Below are 18,593 nucleotides of genomic sequence, written 5' to 3'. Positions count from 1 at the left end.
GAACCAGTAGCTTGTTGAAGACAATGATTTGTTCGACCAGTTCCAGTTGCTGCGACAACTGTACGTCTGGTTGGAGCGGCTGGGTATTTAAACCTGAGGACACAAAGTCCCGGACACACAGTCCTCACCGTATCCTCCTTGAGCTAAGGACACCTAATCCTCGCCCAATCACTCTGGTAAGTCTTCAAGGTAGACTTCCAAACCTTCACAGACTTCGTTCACCGGCGATCCACAATGGCTCTTGGATGCTCAGAACGTGACGCCTAACCGGCTGGAGGATTCACAGTCCTCAAGTGTAACAAGTCTTCAGATCACGCGGACAGAAAGACTTCAGTGATGCCTAACACTCTTTGGCTCTGGGTGTTTGGGCTTTGTCCTCGCAAGGACTTCTCTCTCTCAAAGGCTTCGAGGTGAGTTGCTCTCAAACGACAAAAGTCGTGCACTAACTCTGAGCAGCCACCAATTTATGGTGTAGGGGTGGGCTATTTATAGCCACAAGGCAACCCGTGATATGTCCGAAATGACCCTGGGTCACTAAGGAACTGACACGTGTTCCAACGGTCAGTTTTCAAACACACACCGCAACTTTACTTGGGCTACAAGCAAAGCTGACTTATCCAACTCAGGATAAGATTCGCTCTCATTGTCTTCACTCGAAGACATTAGGATTTGGGTTGAGCATCACATCAGTCACTCTGACTTTGTTCACTTGGACCCCACTTAACAGTGCGGTGGTTCCTATGACTCAACAAAGAAGAAAAGGAAACAACGAAACAACTAAGTCTTCGCGCTCCATAATCTTCACTCATTGTCTTCTCCTGTCATAGTCTTCAATATGAATGTCGTCATATCCCACCATTGTCGTCAATGTCTTCATACATTTTTAGGGGTCATCTCCGGTAGGTAAACCGAATCAAGGAGGGACACTACCTGTGTTATCCTGCAATTCTCACAAACACATTAGTCCCTCAACCAGATTTGTCGTCAATACTCCAAAACCAACTAGGGGTGGCACTAGATGCACTTACAGGACTTATGGTTGTGACTGTATTACTTGGGTAATGAAGTGTCGTTGCCGAGGAATCATCCATGCCATCAATGTTTTGGTGTTTAATGATGATGTATCCCTGTGACCACCTCACTATCATCCCAACTAGCATGCAGTAACTGGCCGGTGGAGTAGAGCAAAAGTGACCCATGGTCTATGCTATAGATTAGCTTTGTTGTTGTGAATTTACCTGGTTAGTAGGTATTGTTTGAGCCCAGTGATCTTCTACACCAAGTTAGCAGTACACACATTATGTGTGTATGCTTTGCTTGACGATCATTTCTAGCAACATTGTTCAGTAATCTCTTTAGCATCATTATGTGAAATGAATTTATCTCATAAGAAGATTATAAAACAGGTGAAAGGTGGACCTAGTACTTATGTTTAATATGAAGCTCGAGTAGCCTTGGTTTACAGCTTAGAAAAGTTGTCCGTCAGCATGCTAGATCATTTTATTGCATTTATCAAGAATGTTTCTGAATATGGACATCTTTCCTGAGCTGTAGGATGGAGGATCGTGAGAGTACTGGTTCACCAAAAACTTGTAGGAAGTAGAAGCGTGGCCGTGCAAAGCTTCAGTATTTGGTGAAGATATCTGATACACGCAGCCCTGGTCTATTGCAATCTCAGCCCGCTTCGTCGAGATATGGATGCCTTTCTTTGTTGAAGAAGAAACGTTCTCGAGGTAATTTGATCATTGAACTCTTATGTTTTGTTAGAATCACTGAGGCATGCTATGCAATACCAGTACTCTTTTTGGAAATGGCAACTTGATTGTTGGTGACTATGTATAAGATGCAATGTTGAGTTGTTTGGTTTGGTACCCTACTGCTGCAAATCAAATCATTTCCAGCTGCTCTATTTTTGTCTTTGAACACTCAGTATTGTTGTCTACACATGAGCTGGGAAATAAGGGTAAAATGTTTCCTGTGTGAGTTGCTGCCGTGCTGTACAATACCATCTTAGCTTTTTTGTGTAAACCAATCAGATCAAGTTTAGAGAAATCCTGATAGGGCAAAATGTTCTGGAAGAGTTACTTTGATCTTTTGACGAGTTGACCAAGTGGTGATTTGGAACCTTTCTGCTCTAGGACATAGCCTTAAAGCTATGGGCATACTATGCTATGCTCCGGCCATAGAGTCGACGATCTAGTGCTTGTGGTCTTTGATTGTGATGCTATGCTGTTGCTGTTAACATGTTCTTTCCTAGTGAGTAGTTGCCTTTCGTTAATGACGATGGTTCTGTCTTGCAAGTGAGGTGCAAGGGCCATTTTGTGTCCTTTTGCCCTGCAGTTTCCTCTCACTTTGGGATTGAACTCTAAACTACACTTCTGCATAGTCATAGTAGTATTTATCTTTTGCCCGTGAAATAAATTGAAGTTACTCAATTATATGTTGACAAAGGACAAATAAGTCGTTGCAACCCTGGAAAAGAACGGGAGCCCTACTAGTTGTTTACATGTTCATCTAGCATGATACATAGATACGGTAGGAGATCCGGAATGAGCATAGACAAATATTTTATTGCTCGTATTGTTAAAACATGTACCTTGTCATTAGATGACCAATAAAGGAGAAGAAATACACACCGGAATGTGCAAGTAATTAATGTTTGATTCTGAAATCTGTGCACTGATGTAATTTGTAGAGGAGCAAACACATCAAGCATTTGGTGTTTTTTGAGAGAGAATCAAGCATTTAGTTTTATTTGTTGCAAGGTCAAACTCTGTCAACTTGTAGGATTGGTATACTATTAGTTCATAGGGACAATTTATTCTGCTTATATAGATGTTCTTGATTTTATACAAAATAGGGTACTTAGATTCTTTCAGTGACATTTCTTGGTTGTAATTACATAGCCATTTTGAAACATTTTATTACATGAATGATGTTTAACTCCCACGCTGGACACAACTTTTGGAGGTTCATCTGCACCACAGGCAACGCCCGAACCTTTTCCTTGTGAAGAGGTACATGGTATTTGACTATCAGATCAATTTGTAGTGAAGGAATTCTTCTTATGTTGAGCTCAACTTTGAACTAGACCAGCATCAATTAATATGGATCGGAGGGAGTACAGTAGTTCCTAGTGGGGAAAGTCATTGCTTTTTCCTTCATTTTTAGAGTCAAGCTAGACCTCCAACATGAGGGTCTTAACCTTCTGGATAGGTTGAAGGAACAGACTCAAGCTTTACACTTTTGTCAATGGAGCTCTGTGGTCTATAGACATTTGTCTTGTTTGGCATAATCCCTTGTGCAAGGGCGTGTCTGAACTCTGTAGTTGGTACTTCGGTAGTTTTTAATCCGAGTGGAAGAAAGAACTGTTTGACAACGGAGGAGCGAAGATTGATTCTTTGAGAGTTTAATGGAATGAACATATTGTTTCATTTTGCCATTCTGTTTATTGTTTATTCCGAGGTCTGACTCATTCTGATAGCAGGATGAACGAAGAGGGGTACCACCAGCGCCGACGAGCCGGCTCGCCCTGAAGCTCATCGAGAGGATCCTGTCATCACTATTGAGGAGGGCGGTGGCCGTGCTGTGTTCAAAGTTGTAAGTGTGCTATCTTTTTACCTTGGGAGTTGAATCTCATCCAAAAAATATTTCCAGTTAAGATGTTTGATATTGTGATTTGGCGAAGTAAATTGGGTAGTTGGACCTTGGCAAGTGGTGGCAGGGGACTACCGGGCCAGGGAGTAGGTCCATGTTACTATCGCTGAAACTAACAATGCTGGCTCAACATGTACTGTCTTTGTATGTGATCGCTGCTCGATGTAGTTGAGTCTAGAAGAACAATCTGGATGCATCAATGCACTCTGTACTAGGAAGTAGGAAGCACATGCTAAATAGGTTATTTTTTAGCTGATACAAGGTTGCTCGGTAGAAGGTGGCTTGGGCTGAATTGAAATAACTGGAATATTGGAATCTTGAGTTAGCATTGCTTAAGTTCTCATTTACTGTTTCTATATTTTTAATGTTTCTTCTAGTTGTTTAAATGCAAAAAAAATCTATTTTGCTAACTCTGATTATCATCTTCTTGATTACATTTTCTATTGACGAAAATGTGTCATGGGGAATTTATAATAAACTTTGAAAAGGTGAAAACCCATGCTGAAGGTACACACCCTCCACGGGGTTTACTCAAGTTGTTTGGCATTGAAATTATACAATTGTTGTCATAGTTAAAACACTTCTCAATAGATCCACAACTGAAATTATTTATCTGTCTATGGCATGCCTGTCCATAAGAGCTTAAGGTCGGTTTGTTTCAGATGGACTGTGAGATTATCGTCTTGTTCTTATTCCTACCCTGTCCTGTTTTAATCCGTAAGATGTTTAGGTTGCCAAATTATTGCTCCATGACTTTTTAGGGGAAAATTATGTGTTGTAGTCACTGTATGAAGCTTAGATTCAACTCTAGCATTTTCCTGCTGCTGTGTTGGTTTCGACTAGAGCGCTGAACATGTTGTGTTTAGCTCTATAGGTTTAACATAAGTGACCGCCGTGTGGTGTGCGTGGGGGACAACATCACCAGCGACTCCGTTTGCCTATGCCAGCCATCAATCCAACGCCCCTCCGGTGGCTAGTTTTTCTACAACTACGACATAGGTAAGCTGTTGGTTCCTCTCCTCTCCTCTGCTCTCTCTCACTCTCTGTGTGCCCACATGACCATCGATGGTGGTAAACTTCATTACTGTGTAGCAGTACACCATGGATAATTTGTGGTTCCAAGATAATTCATTTGCTGTTGTTTTGGTCATGCACATATCAGTTTTCTACAAAGACTGCACTTGTCTTGTGTCAGTAGTGGTAAGCAATACATTAAATTTGGTGTGACATCTCATGCAACTAGACTGTAGACATCACTGCTGCTATCATCCAAAATAACTAGACTGCAAACTTCCTATTCTTGAAATATTACTCTCCATTCTTTTCTCAAAGACTTTTGGATTGAACTCTAAAATGCACTTCTGCATAGTCATAGTAGTATTTATCGTTTGCCAGTGAAATAAATTGAAGTGTCTCAATTACATGTTGAAACAGGACAAATAAGTCGTTGCAACCCATGTTCATCTATCATGAGTGCATGATACATAGATACGTTAGCAGCGTGTTGTAAGAACATGTACTTTGCCATTAGATGACCGGTGAAGGAGAAGAAATACAGACAGGAATGTGCAAGTCATTAATGTTTGATTCTGAGATCCGTGCACTGATGTAATCTGTAGAGGAGCAAACACAATAATCATTTAATTTGATTAGTTGCAAGGTCAAACACTGTCAACTTGTAGGATGGTGCATTGCTAGTGATAGGGACAATTTATTATGTTTATATTAAGTTCTTGATTTTATATGAATGAGGGAACTTTACGTAGATTCTTCCAGTGCCATTTGTTGGTTGTAATTCCATAGACATTTTTGAACGACTTGTTGCATGAATGATGTTTAACTCCCTTGCCGGTCAAAAGTAATGGAGGTACATCTGTACCGCTCCAACCTCCAATCCTTTTCCTTGTGAAGAGGTAGATGGTGTGACTATCATATCCATTTGTAGTCAAGGCATTCTTCTTATGTTGGGCATCAGGCTTCATTGCATTTTCTGATCTTTCATGCCTACCCTCTATATATCTTGCACGAATGTTGTGGTCTCTTGCCATCGAGGGATCTGCATATTGATTTCCTGTAGGAGATCCAAGGAATAGTTATGCTCCAGTTAATGTTTTGGAGCTGGCTTTCCCGTTCCGTTTCCAATTAGTGTCTTGCAAGATGAGATCTTCTACTTTAGTTTTGAGTTGTGAAAGTCATTGCTTTTTCCTTCAATTTCAATGTAGACCTCCAGCACAAAATATAATTGATATGTTCTGATACTTTTGTGTTACATTGAGGGTCTTAACCTTCTGGATTGGTTGAACGAATAGGCACAAGGTTTACACTTGCTTTTGTCGGTGGAGCTCTGGTCTATGGACATTTGCCTTTTTTGCCGGAATCCTGAGTGCACGGGCGTACCAAAACTTTGTAGTTGGTACTTGGTAGTGTTGAATCCGAGTGAAAAAAAGAATAGTTTGACATTGGGATTTTAGCTGGATCCTTTAAGAGTTTAATGACACAAACGTGTTGTTTCATTTTACCATTCTGGTTATTGTTTCTTCCGAGGTCTGAATCATTCTGATAGCAGGATGAGCGAAGTAGCCACCCAGCTGGCCTGCCCCGAAGCTCAACGAGAGAATCCTGTCGTCGCTGTGGAGGAGGGCGGTGACCGCACATCCACGACACGATCTTTAGATCGGTGAAGACTCCATTTCCTGTGGTTATCATCTAATAGGCCAAACAGGTTCATTTTTAGCTTATATACAAGGTTGTTTGGTAAAAGGTGGCTTGGGCTATGTCTGAATTTAAACAATTGGCGTTGGATCAATATTACAATTCTGGAGCCTGCGGTAGCATTTCGATGATTGCTACCAGTAAAATTGTCACTGTAACTTTTGACCCATGGTTATCTCCAGAGCTGTCCCTTACTTTTACTATTATTATTTTTGACTTATGAATAGTCGCCGTAGTTTCTAGCCTTGAAAGCAAAAGTGAGGTGCATGTTCTGTGTGGCTCATGAAAACTGACAACAGAAGTGAATTCTTGTTATGTCGTGTACAGAAAATAAACAACATTATTAACAAATTTTTATATGTCCGCAGTGGATACATGTGAGAGCTGTTGTAGATTTCTGAAACATGTAAATAAGCACACAGCAGCAGTTTGTTCTAAAATAACATAGAAAATACTTATACAAATAGTTTTAGAGTAGATCCATCATGCCCAGCTGGCGATTTTCCATAATCTGGTGAAAATCTTCTGCTATGTGCTGCAGGACATTGACAGTGAGATAAACGAGCCGAAGCTCTCAGTGAACACACGTGGATGGTCGGCTGGTTCATCTGATCTCACTGACCAACTTCTCCTCGCGGAAGGACCATTTCTCCATTTGAGTTCCTCGACGACGCACTCCCTGGATGAATTGGCGGCTTCCACGGAGCAATGGGAGCTTTTGAAGGTAGTGGTGCGACTAGTCAATTGACAAATGCAAGGAATAGTGTGTATCCTGCAAGGAGCGATGAGCTATTAGAAAACTGCGATATTTTGAGCTCAAACCCATGAACCATCATATTGACCCATTGTACTGTGCCATGTTTTTGCCGCAGCAATTGAGGATCCTATGGAGTTCCGACGCGCAGCAGCAACTTTTTGAGGACCTCATGACCGAACTGACGAAGACAAAGCTTGTCCGGCATCGCTGAGCACTGGAGCTAGGCGTTTTGCAGTTTGTTTGCACCAGTTTTTCAAACCTGGAGTGTGTTAAGGAGGGAGTCTTTTGGTACAAACCTCTAGTGCTGGCTCTGGTGCCCTTTTTTGTTGTTGTTATGAGTCATCCCAATAGAGATTGAGCATCCAGTAGCCATCTGATGAGTTGTGGTAGCAATATATACTTTACGGAGGGAGTATTAGATAGCCAGAACATTTATGTTCAGTAAATGTGTGTATTTCTCCACTAGAAGATCATATTTTATCCTGAAAGAAAATCAGTTTGTGCAGCAGGCTGGGAGTTGAGGATGAGTACAAGCACCAGACTGAAGTTGTGCCACTCCTGGATGCCCTTCCTATCCCACAAGAGCCGTACGGCATGCAGCCTGGAGTATGTTAGATTTGCTTTTTCCTGTGAGTACCATCTTATTATCTTAATCTTAGTTCTATGCTTTTGTTGTATCTTACCATATTTTGCTTCTCCCATATGCGGTCCAACTAGCAAACGTCATGGAAACTGTGAATTTTATTGTAGTTGTACATCATTCTTTGGTTTTCCTATGTATGAAGTTCCAAACTGAAAGCTGCACCACACTGCACCATTCTTACGAGTTTGAGATTTTGTATCTTGGCCTGGCAGTTTCTCCATGCATATTCTGTTGCTGTGTTTTTTTGGGTTAGTCTTGGAGCTGGATACTTGATTCTGTTCAAGACATAGTTTCTTAGCTGAAATACGATGCTAAGTTGCATTTGGGGCCTGGCATTTTGGCTGTGTTGTGGGCATTGTGGACTAGTAGAAATGATGTGATATTTCAGCTCAAACCCATCAACCATCATACTGACCCTGCGCCATGTTTCTACTGCAGCAATTGGCTATCCTATGGAGTGTCAAGGCGCAGCAGAACCTCTTTGTGGCCCTCATCACCAAACTGGCAAAGACAAAGGAAAGCCCCACCGTTGGTCGGTGTCGCTAAGCACTAGAGTTGGGCCTTTTGCAGTTTCTTTTGCACCAGTTTTGCAACCATGTAGTGTTTGTTAGCAAGGGGGTCTTTTGGTGACGATGATCCTGTACAAACCTCTAGTGTTGGCTCTGGTGTCCTTTTTTATTGTTGCTTTGAGTCAACCCAATAGAGATTGAGCAACCAGTAGCCATCTTCTCAGGGCTCTGGATGAGTTATGGAAGCAATATGTTGCTGGAGCACCATGACATTTTGTTTCAAGGTTGCTTTACCTTGCTGTACAGGATTGTTGTAACTTTCAGAGCCGCAAAATGGTAGCAGCATTGTTATGGACATGTGGATAAATGTGACAGTGAATGTATGTATAAGGTTGATGAGAAATATTGTTTGCTATGTGTTTGAAAGACGCAATAAAAACAAATGTTGATGATCTAAATTAATAAAAGACTTGTTGATCACGTATGTTTCTAGTTTGTCCTTTGATTGAGGTTCCATTCATGCCTATGGATATAATTCTTGTGAAATATAAGAGAAAAGACATTGGCCTGAACACTAGCAACATAAAAATTAATAAACTCAGAAATAATAGAGCCCTTTGTTTGAGGATCCATTCGTATGGATGGAAGGATTGATATGTTACCGGATCCAATTGCTTGTAGTGAACTCTAGCTAAGCTTGTGCTAGCTTCTTGTATAATTCTTGCGAAATATATAAGAGAGAAAAGATTGGCTTGAATGTTATTAGAAACATAGAAAAGAATAAACTGACAAACAAGCGAGCCCGTCTTTTTTCGACACACTCAAACAAACCTGAATAGATAGCTTGTTGTTTATCAAAAAAGAAAAGAATAGATAGCTTGTTGGCAGGTTTGGAACGTTTGCTATTAAAAATGAGAGGAAGTTGAAGAAGTGATTGTAAAAGCTGTGAGTGAGAAACCCGTGCCCCGTGATAATTGCCTTGCCTTTCCTAGAAACATAAATGAACACATCATAATCATGGCATTTCATTAAAACGCCCTAGGGATGCCCATCAGGGGTCTGGATTGCGCCACCTCACTGATCCTCGGCCTCCTTGTTCCCTTCTCCTCACCATGCCTTGTTCTAAGTAGCTATGTCTCTATATATAGTAGAAAGAGTCCAGCATCCGTGTGCAGGGTGCGTGTGCGACTTGGACTTGGGGCTTGGGCGAAGGAGCGGAGAGGGCGAAGAAAAAGATGTGACCTTTGTGATTCCGCGCGGCGCTGTGACCCTGTGAGGATTGATTTTCGTCCTTGTGGATAGGTAGCAACATCGACCACGAAGGAAGGAAGGAAGGAAAGGAGGAAGGAAAAGCAGCTTGCCCTGGATGGGTTGGCGTCCGTCTTGGTCAGCGGCGACGTATGGATTCCAAGCATGCGGTTGGTTCTCCCGGCGGCGTTCCGCGGCAAGGAAGGAAGGTACGTGGGAGGAGAGAAGAAATCAAGATGTAGTTGTCTTTAATTTAATATAGTATAATTTTTGCGGCGGTGCAAGGCGTGCATGCAGCCGTGGGTGGAGAGCCGGCCGGCGGCGACCTCGCCGGGAAGGACAAAGGCCATCACCGCCATGGCCGATTAGAGTGGATGCCGTCCAGTGAGGAGGAGGAAGAAGAAAGAACAGAAGGCCGCGCTGAGTCAGTCGGGGTCCTCGTCTCGTGACATGATTTGTGCCCGAGTCAACAAGACAAGTACGAGTATGCGTGCGTTTCAGCGATTTTTTGTTTGAGAGAGAGAGAGAGACACGATGGTCAAGGGACGCGAGCCAGCCGACCGAGGGAATATCTTCCTTTTGGCCAAACGAAACGGCAGGAAATCAATCAACAAACCCCCGTCTCTCTGCGAATCAACCTGTGGTTGAGTTGGTTAGGTGGACAGTGGTATCCCCAACCCATCAGGATTCAAATCCTGGTGCTCCATTATTTCTGGAAATCTCAAGATGATATGCCGGCTCAGTCTCTCGGAGGTGCTCATAGGGGTAGGGTGTGCGTGTGTGCGTTCATAGGAGTGAGTGTATGCGCGTGTATATGAGCGCTTGCGTTCATAGGGGATTAGCTCAGGCAGGTTCACGTACAGGATCGGAGTCTCAGGTTAGTTACACACATAGGAAATCAATCAAACTACAAGTTTAGACAGCTTTGCATGGCAAGCTACATGTGTGTATTTTGCTGCTGGCAAAAACGAACGAGAAGCTAGAAAACCAACAGTCGAGCACCATTTTCCCATCTTCCCTGCATCCTCTAGCTGTTGCAGTAGCTACCCCGGGCGCTCCAACTCTCCTTGAACAGTTTAAACCTTATCTAGTTGCATCTCCGAATCCAACAGCAGATGTCTCAGCTGGTGGAGAGACAAGCTCTCAAACAACTTCTTCCTCATGGTTCCTCGTGATCCGTCGAAATCTTACATAGCAGATCGATACAACAATATGTCCACATCTTACATAGCCGATCGAACACTTGGACAAACAAACAACGACAGGCAAAACAGAGAAATAGATAGATATAAGTGGGCAGTGGGTATCCGTATCATACTTCATAACATTCACGCCTGAGCAATATCAAACATATATCCCTCTCACGGAATAACCTTGTTGCTTCGAAGAATAGCTGACCAAGCAATGGTAATCTCCACCTCAGATCCGTTGAGGTCACATATATGCTGACTTATGCCACAATACTGAGGCCTGAGCTTGACATGAGCTTGCGCGGCAATATCGCCAGACTCTGAGTAGGCTTGTATGACAACTTTCAAGGTTTCCTCCAATTCTTCGGAATACTGCCTCACAGGCTTTAGTTCAACGGAAACTACATGCCTTGACAGATCAAGGTATCCGTCTTCTTCGCCAATTGGCATATTCCCACCATCACAGTCATGAGAATTGAGCAACACAACCTGGGTTGACGGACGATCAATAACTTCCGTGACTATGCCTTGGCTATCCATGACTAGGACTTCGTCGGGTGGTGAGGAGCAAGCAACTCGGCCTCCATGAATGAAAGGGGTTGTACTGCCTTTAACAAAGCCACCAACACATAAAAAAGTTGCTTGGACTGATTGACGGTATAGTTGTTGAAGGCTTAACTCTGTTGTGCAAAGACAGTTCTTCAAGGTAAGAGCGTATAAACCATTATCGGTATGATAGCCACTATACTGGCATCGTTTAGTGATCAACACTCTGTCTTCAGGCTCTGTTGGGCCTTTAAGTTTTAGTTGGACTTCGAGGTTAACAGGGTCCTTAGCCAAAATTGCACGAGTTGGGCCAGTCAAGGTCAAGAAGGGTTTCTGCAGGCATCATCATTACACATGCTTAATTGCAACCGAACCAATGGATCAACAAACTAAGACGTATGAGACGATGAGGAGATAAAAGCAAATTTAATACAACACGGCAGGCGCTTACATCTTGGGTGATCTCTTGGAAGTTCCCCCTTTCCCTCAAAAAGAGAATATTGCGTCTACGATCCACATTGTCTCGTGCGGCGACGACGCCGTACACTTTAAGTGGCCATTCCAGGAGTGGCCATTTCAGGTCCAAATCGATGTTGGCAATTTTGAAAGACAAGATCTGCAAGGTGGTCCCGTAGGTAGCAAGATGGTGTGGCATCTGTCTGGGCGTGCAGTGTGTAAAGTGCATGGGGCTCACTAGGGCTGCACAGTTTTGTCAACAAAAATAAGTTAGCGTACATCGATCCTAATAAACCATGAATCGGTACTTGCTACAAGGAAGGAGGGAATCTGCTGGTTGGCAATTAGAGAAGGAACAAACAAACACTGCTGTGTGATTAACTATATAGGAGTCAAGGAGTGTTGGCCATATCTTACTCGTGAATTCAAAGTGTTCAACTAAAGATGTCAAGCCTTGACAGTAGCCCTCGAAGTCACTCACGTCGAACTCCATCTCCCTCCTTGCCTTCTCCTTATTATCCATCTTCTCATACTCCTGCCTGAACTTGAGCCTCTTCTCCCTCTCCTCTGAAGAAGTCAGCACCTTCTCATAAGGGTACTTGTGCCGGAAAGGGGCCAGTTCCGATTTGAGCTTGGACATGTCACGCCGCATATCAGCTAGCCGCTGTAAGATGTCGTCAATCCCCGACTGCGGCACCTTGTCTTCCTCATCTTTTGGCGTCTCCTTGGTGGTGGTGGTGCTGCTGCAGTTAAGTGGGGCTGATGGTATGATCCTGTAATTCATAAAAGCGACCATCTCTTCCATCTGCGCACAGAGGTCCTTGATCTCCTGCTCGGAGACGATCGAGTTTGATTTGCCTAGGTCCATCTCCACCTCCCCCTCCCCCGGGGTCGTCTTGTTCTCGATCTGCTGATTTGATTTACCTGCGTTCATCTTGTCCTTCTGAAGCTCCTCGTGCACAACCTCGCCACACTTGAATTCGGTGATCTCATGCTCACCGCGTACCTCATCCGAATCCACCCGCTCGCCGATCTTGCCGTCCCTGGCAGCCATGGCCTCAGTCTGATCCTCAGCGTCAATTGAACTCGTACCCGAACCGCCCAGCTTGTGGATTTTGGATGGCGGAGGGCTTACCGGACAAGGCCTCCCCTCCACCACGTCTCCCCCACCGCCGTCCGACGTCGTGGTTATTGTGGTGGTGGGGATGGGGGTGTTGACTGTTGAGATCGCTATACTCGCCGCCGCCTCAGGCCTTTTTTTTTAGCATCACCTGGCAGTAGTAGGATACGGCCCGGCCCAGAAGATCCGGCCGCATCCATCGGCTCCACTGGAGAGGATACTGATGGTTACTCAAAAAAAAAATGGAGGATACTGATGTCTCACAAAAAAAAAACTAGAGGATTGTTCCGTCAAAAAAAACTAGAGGTTAGTGAGTACTACTAACTAGTACTTTGCTCCCAACCTTCACTTTTTTTCTCTCAAAAGAAAATTTCACTTTTTATAACCACAGACAAATGGAAAGAGAAAGGAAGCCTCTAGGTTCCATCACCTTTTTTTTACCCTCAAAAAAATACAAATACTAAAAAGAAACTTGTAGATTTTGCATCACGGCGATGATTTCGCTTCCTCTCTCCAACTCCTTTTAATGCAGGTCTTTGTTTCGACTTCGATTGGTTTTCCTCCACGTCTAGATCACTCATAGGACATTTCAAGAGTTTTAGGGCCTGAGGTCAAAGAGAAATAAGCCCTTTATCTGGTGGCACGAACGGCTTTGCATCGTTCAATGTACTACAATGGCGTCGACTAAGGTTGATACATTGGTGTGTATGCTGATGTTATGTAAACATGGTGGCCACCGTGTGAGTTGTCGAGCGGTTCGTTGCTCCATAGGTTTGTCCTAACATAACTGGTTTTGACAGAAAATTGGTCATGTGGAGCTGGAACATTATGCAACATGATTCATAGATGCGGTCCATCAGATGATCGAGAACCGAGAAACTCGTCACAACTTCAAGATGATCCTCTTAAGTACTTGTGGGCACTTCACAGTACTAATTGTTGTGCTTTTATCTTTTATTTGTAGTTTTACTTCATTTGGGTCATATGTTGTGTTTGAATTTGAATATTTGAATTTGGAAACATTGAGGAGACATCAGATCTGCCTTCTTGGCTTGAGGGCGTCAAGGGCATTGCACGCCTCCTCCCCCTCAATGGCAGTGGCGGATCAGGGCGGAGAATGGGGCAGTAGCCACCACGCATGTTCACATGCACGACATCAGCATACACACAGGTATCATCCTTAGTCGAATCCATTGTAGCAAATCGAACAGTGCAAAGCCGGTCGTGCCATATGACCCGACTCTGCACTTTTTTATTTTTCATGTTTCCTGTTTTGATAAAGGGCCCCCTGTATTTCTATTACGCCTCAGGCCCTAAAACCTGCCCCTGGAATGATCTAGACGCGGAGAAAACCAGCGATGCTACAGGGACGGGTTTTTTTACGGATTGAAAGCTACGGACAGCGGTGTCATTATCTGTTTGGGAAGGGGGGGCACCTAAATTCAGGGAAAAGGAGTGAATTGCGAGATCACATAGTCCTGGCCATCTCCGGCCCGGCCCTGTTGACCCACCTAGGCCTGGCCCTAAAATCCAGGGCCTAGGCCCGATTTGGGCTTGCCCGTGGGCCGGGCTTGGGCCTGAGTTTTGAGCCCACCAGCAGGGCCTGGATGGGCTTGGGCTTGGCATATTGGCCTTTTAAGGAAGAGGCCCGGTCCACGGCCCTAAGCCCTAAGGCACGAACAGCCCTAGAGTTCGTACTAAAATAACACCATATGAAAACACATCAATCTGTTGGGGAACGTTGCAGAAAATTAAAAAATTTCTACGGTTTCACCAAGATCCATCTATGAGTTCATCTAAGCAACGAGTGAAGGGAGAGATGCATCTACATACCACTTTGTAGATCGCGAGCGGAAGCGTTCAAAAGAACGGGGTTGAGGTAGTCGTTCTCGTCGTGATCCTATCACCGGAGATCCTAGCGCCGAACGGACGGCACCTCCGCGTTCAACACACGTACGGTCAGCGTGACGTCTCCTCCGTCTTGATCCAGCAAGGGGGAAGGAGAGGTTGAGGAAGATGGCTCCAACAGCAGCACGACGGCGTGGTGGTGGTGGAGCAGCAGTACTCCGGCAGGGCTTCGCCAAGCACGTGACGGAGGAGGAGAGGTGTTGGGGAGGGGAGGGGCTGCGCCTTGGATGTGTCCCGCAGCCCTCCCCTCGCCCCTCTATTTATAGGGGAAGGGAGAAGGGGGGCCGGAGATCTAGAGGGGGGGCGGCAGCCAAGGGGAGGAGGCTTGCCCCCCAAGCAAGGGGGGGCGCCCCCCTTTAGGGTTTCCCCCAACCCTAGGCGCATGGGCCCTAAGGGGGAGTGGCGCCCCAGCCCACTTTGGGCTGGTTCCCTTCCTCATACAGCCCATAAGGCCCTCCGGGAGAGGTGGCCCCTCCCGGTGGACCCCCGGAACCCCTCCGGTGGCCCCGGTACAATACTAATATGCCCCCGTACCTTTCCGGTGACTGTATGACAACTTCCCATATATAAATCTTTACCTCCGGACTATTCCGGAACTCCTCGTGACGTCCGGGATCTCATCCGGGACTCCGAACAACATTCGGTAATCACATATAAGCCTTCCTAATAACCCTAGCGTCACCGAACCTTAAGTGTGTAGACCCTACGGGTTCGGGAGATATGCAGACATGACCGAGACTCCTCTCCGGCCAATAACCAACAGCGGGATCTGGATACCCATGTTGGCTCCCACATACTCCTCGATGATCTCATCGGATGAACCACGATGTCGAGGATTCAATCAACCCCGTATACAATTCCCTTTGTCAATCGGTATGTTACTTGCCCGAGACTCGATCGTCGGTATCCCAATACCTCGTTCAGTCTCGTTACCGGCAAGTCACTTTACTCGTACCGTAATGCTTGATCCCGTGACCAAACACTTTGATTACATTGAGCTCATTATGATGATGCATTACCGAGTGGGCCCAGTGATACCTCTCCGTCATACGGAGTGACAAATCCCAGTCTCGATCCGTGTCAACCCAACAGACACTTTCGGAGATACCTGTAGTGCACCTTTATAGTCACCCAGTTACGTTATGACGTTTGGTACACCCAAAGCACTCCTACGGTATCCGGGAGTTACACGATCTCATGGTCAAAGGAAAAGATACTTGACATTGGCAAAAGCTCTAGCAAAACGAACTACACGATCTTGTGCTATGCTTAGAATTGGGTCTTGTCCATCACATCATTCTCCTAATGATGTGATCCCGTTATCAACGACATCCAATGTCCATAGTCAGGAAACCATGACTATCTGTTGATTAACGAGCTAGTCAACTAGAGGCTTACTAGGGACATATTATGGTCTATGTATTCACACGTGTATTACGATTTCCGGATAATACAGTTATAGCATGAATAAAAGACAATTATCAGGAACAAGGAAATATAATAATAATCCTTTTATTACTGCCTCTAGGGCATATTTCCAACAGTCTCCCACTTGCACTAGAGTCAATAATCTAGTTACATTGTGATGAATCGAACACCCATAGATTTCTGGTGTTGATCATGTTTTGCTCGCGAGAGAGGTTTAATCAACGGATCTGCGACATTCAGATCCGTGTGCACTTTGCAAATTTCTATGTCTCCATCTTGAACATTTTCACGAATGGAGTGGAAGCGACGCTTGATGTGCCTGGTCTTCTTGTGAAACCTGGGCTCCTTGGCGAGTGCAATAGCTCCAGTGTTGTCACAGAAGAGTTTGATCGGCCCCGACGCATTGGGTATGACTCCTAGGTCGGTGATGAACTCCTTCACCCAAATTGCTTCATGCGCTGCCTCCGAGGCTGCCATGTATTCCGCTTCACATGTAGATCCCGCCACGACGCTCTGCTTGCAGCTGCACCAGCTTACTGCTCCACCATTCAACATATACACGTATCCGGTTTGTGACTTAGAGTCATCCAGATCTGTGTCGAAGCTAGCGTCGACGTAACCCTTTACGACGAGCTCTTCGTCACCTCCATAAACGAGAAACATGTCCTTTGTCATTTTCAGGTACTTCAGGATATTCTTGACCGCTGTCCAGTGTTCCTTGCCGGGATTACTTTGGTACCTTCCTACCAAACTTACAGCAAGGTTTACATCAGTTCTGGTACACAGCATGGCATACATAATAGATCTTATGGCTGAAGCATAGGGGATGACACTCATCTCTTCTTTATCTTTTGCTGTGGTCAGGCATTGAGCCGAGCTCAATCTCACACCTTGCAAAATAGGCAAGAACCCTTTCTTGGACTGATCCATTTTGAACTTCTTCAAAATCTTATCAAGGTATGTGCTTTGTGAAAGACCTATGAGGCGTCTCGATCTATCCCTATAGATCTTGATGCCTAATATATAAGCAGCTTCTCCAAGGTCCTTCATTGAAAAACTCTTATTCAAGTAGGCCTTAATGCTGTCCAAAAGTTCTATATCATTTCCCATCAAAAGTATGTCATCTACATATAATATGAGAAATGCTACAGAGCTCCCACTCACTTTCTTGTAAACGCAGGCTTCTCCATAAGTCTGCATAAACCCAAACGCTTTGATCATCTCATCAAAGCGAATGTTCCAACTCCGAGACGCTTGCACCGGCCCATAAATGGATCGTTGGAGCTTGCATACCTTGTTAGGATTCTCAGGGTCGACAAAACCTTCTGGCTGCATCATATACAGTTCTTCCTTAAGATAGCCATTAAGGAATGCCGTTTTGACGTCCATTTGCCATATCTCATAATCATAGTATGCAGCAATTGCTAACATGATTCGGACGGACTTTAGCTTCGCTACGAGAGAGAACGTCTCATCGTAGTCAACCCCTTGAACTTGCCGATAACCCTTAGCGACAAGTCGAGCTTTATAGATGGTAACATTACCATCCGCGTCCGTCTTTTTCTTAAAGATCCATTTGTTTTCTATCGCTCGCCGATCACCGGGCAAGTCTGTCAAAGTCCACACTTTGTTTTCAAACATGGATCCTATCTCGGATTTCATGGCTTCAAGCCATTTGTTGGAATCTGGGCCCGCCATCGCTTCTTCATAGTTCGAAGGTTCACCGTTGTCTAACAACATGATTTCCAGGACAGGGTTGCCGTACCACTCTGGTGCGGAACGTGTCCTTGTGGACCTACGAAGTTCAGTAGTAACTTGATCTGAAGTTTCATGATCATCATCATTAACCTCCTCTCTAAACGGTGGAGGCACCACAGAAACATTTTCTTGAGCTGCGCTACTCTCTAGTTCAATAGGTAATACTTCATCAAGTTCCACTTTCCTCCCACTTACTTCTTTCGAGAGAAATTCTTTCTCTAGAAAGGATCCGTTCTTAGCAACAAAGATCTTGCCTTCGGATCTTAGGTAGAAGGTATACCCAATGGTTTCCTTAGGGGTATCCTATGAAGACGCATTTTTCCGACTTGGGTTCGAGCTTTTCAGGTTGAAGTTTCTTGACATAAGCATCGCATCCCCAAACTTTTAGAAACGACAGCTTAGGTTTCTTCCCAAACCATAATTCATACGGTGTCGTCTCAATGGATTTAGACGGAGCCCTATTTAAAGTGAATGTAGCTGTCTCTAGAGCGTATCTCCAAAATGATAGCGGTAAATCGGCAAGAGACATCATAGACCGCACCATATCCAATAGAGTGCGATTACGACGTTCGGACACACCGTTACGCTGAGGTGTTCCAGGCGGTGTGAGTTGTGAAATGATTCCACATTTCCTTAAGTGTGTACCAATTTTGTGACTTAA

General features: G+C 44.6%; 1 protein-coding gene across 1 annotated transcript; it reads right to left on the bottom strand.

The window, feature by feature from the left end:
* Window positions 1-10,887: 10,887 nt before the first annotated feature.
* LOC125535433 (uncharacterized) lies at window positions 10,888-12,787 on the bottom strand. Its single transcript, XM_048698486.2, has 3 exons — window positions 12,136-12,787; window positions 11,714-11,961; window positions 10,888-11,595 (listed from the first exon to the last, which is right to left on the bottom strand). The coding sequence occupies exons 1-3, from the start codon at window positions 12,770-12,772 to the stop codon at window positions 10,888-10,890; spliced, it is 1,593 nt and encodes a 530-aa protein (XP_048554443.2). The 5' UTR covers window positions 12,773-12,787.
* Window positions 12,788-18,593: the final 5,806 nt, after the last annotated feature.

Source organism: Triticum urartu, chromosome 2A, assembly GCF_056163025.1.
Source record: "Triticum urartu cultivar PI428250 chromosome 2A, HENAU_Tu73, whole genome shotgun sequence".
Classification (NCBI taxonomy): Eukaryota; Viridiplantae; Streptophyta; class Magnoliopsida; order Poales; family Poaceae; genus Triticum; species Triticum urartu.
Note: the sequence above shows the minus strand (reverse complement) of the source record. Positions and strands in the feature narration are given on the sequence as shown.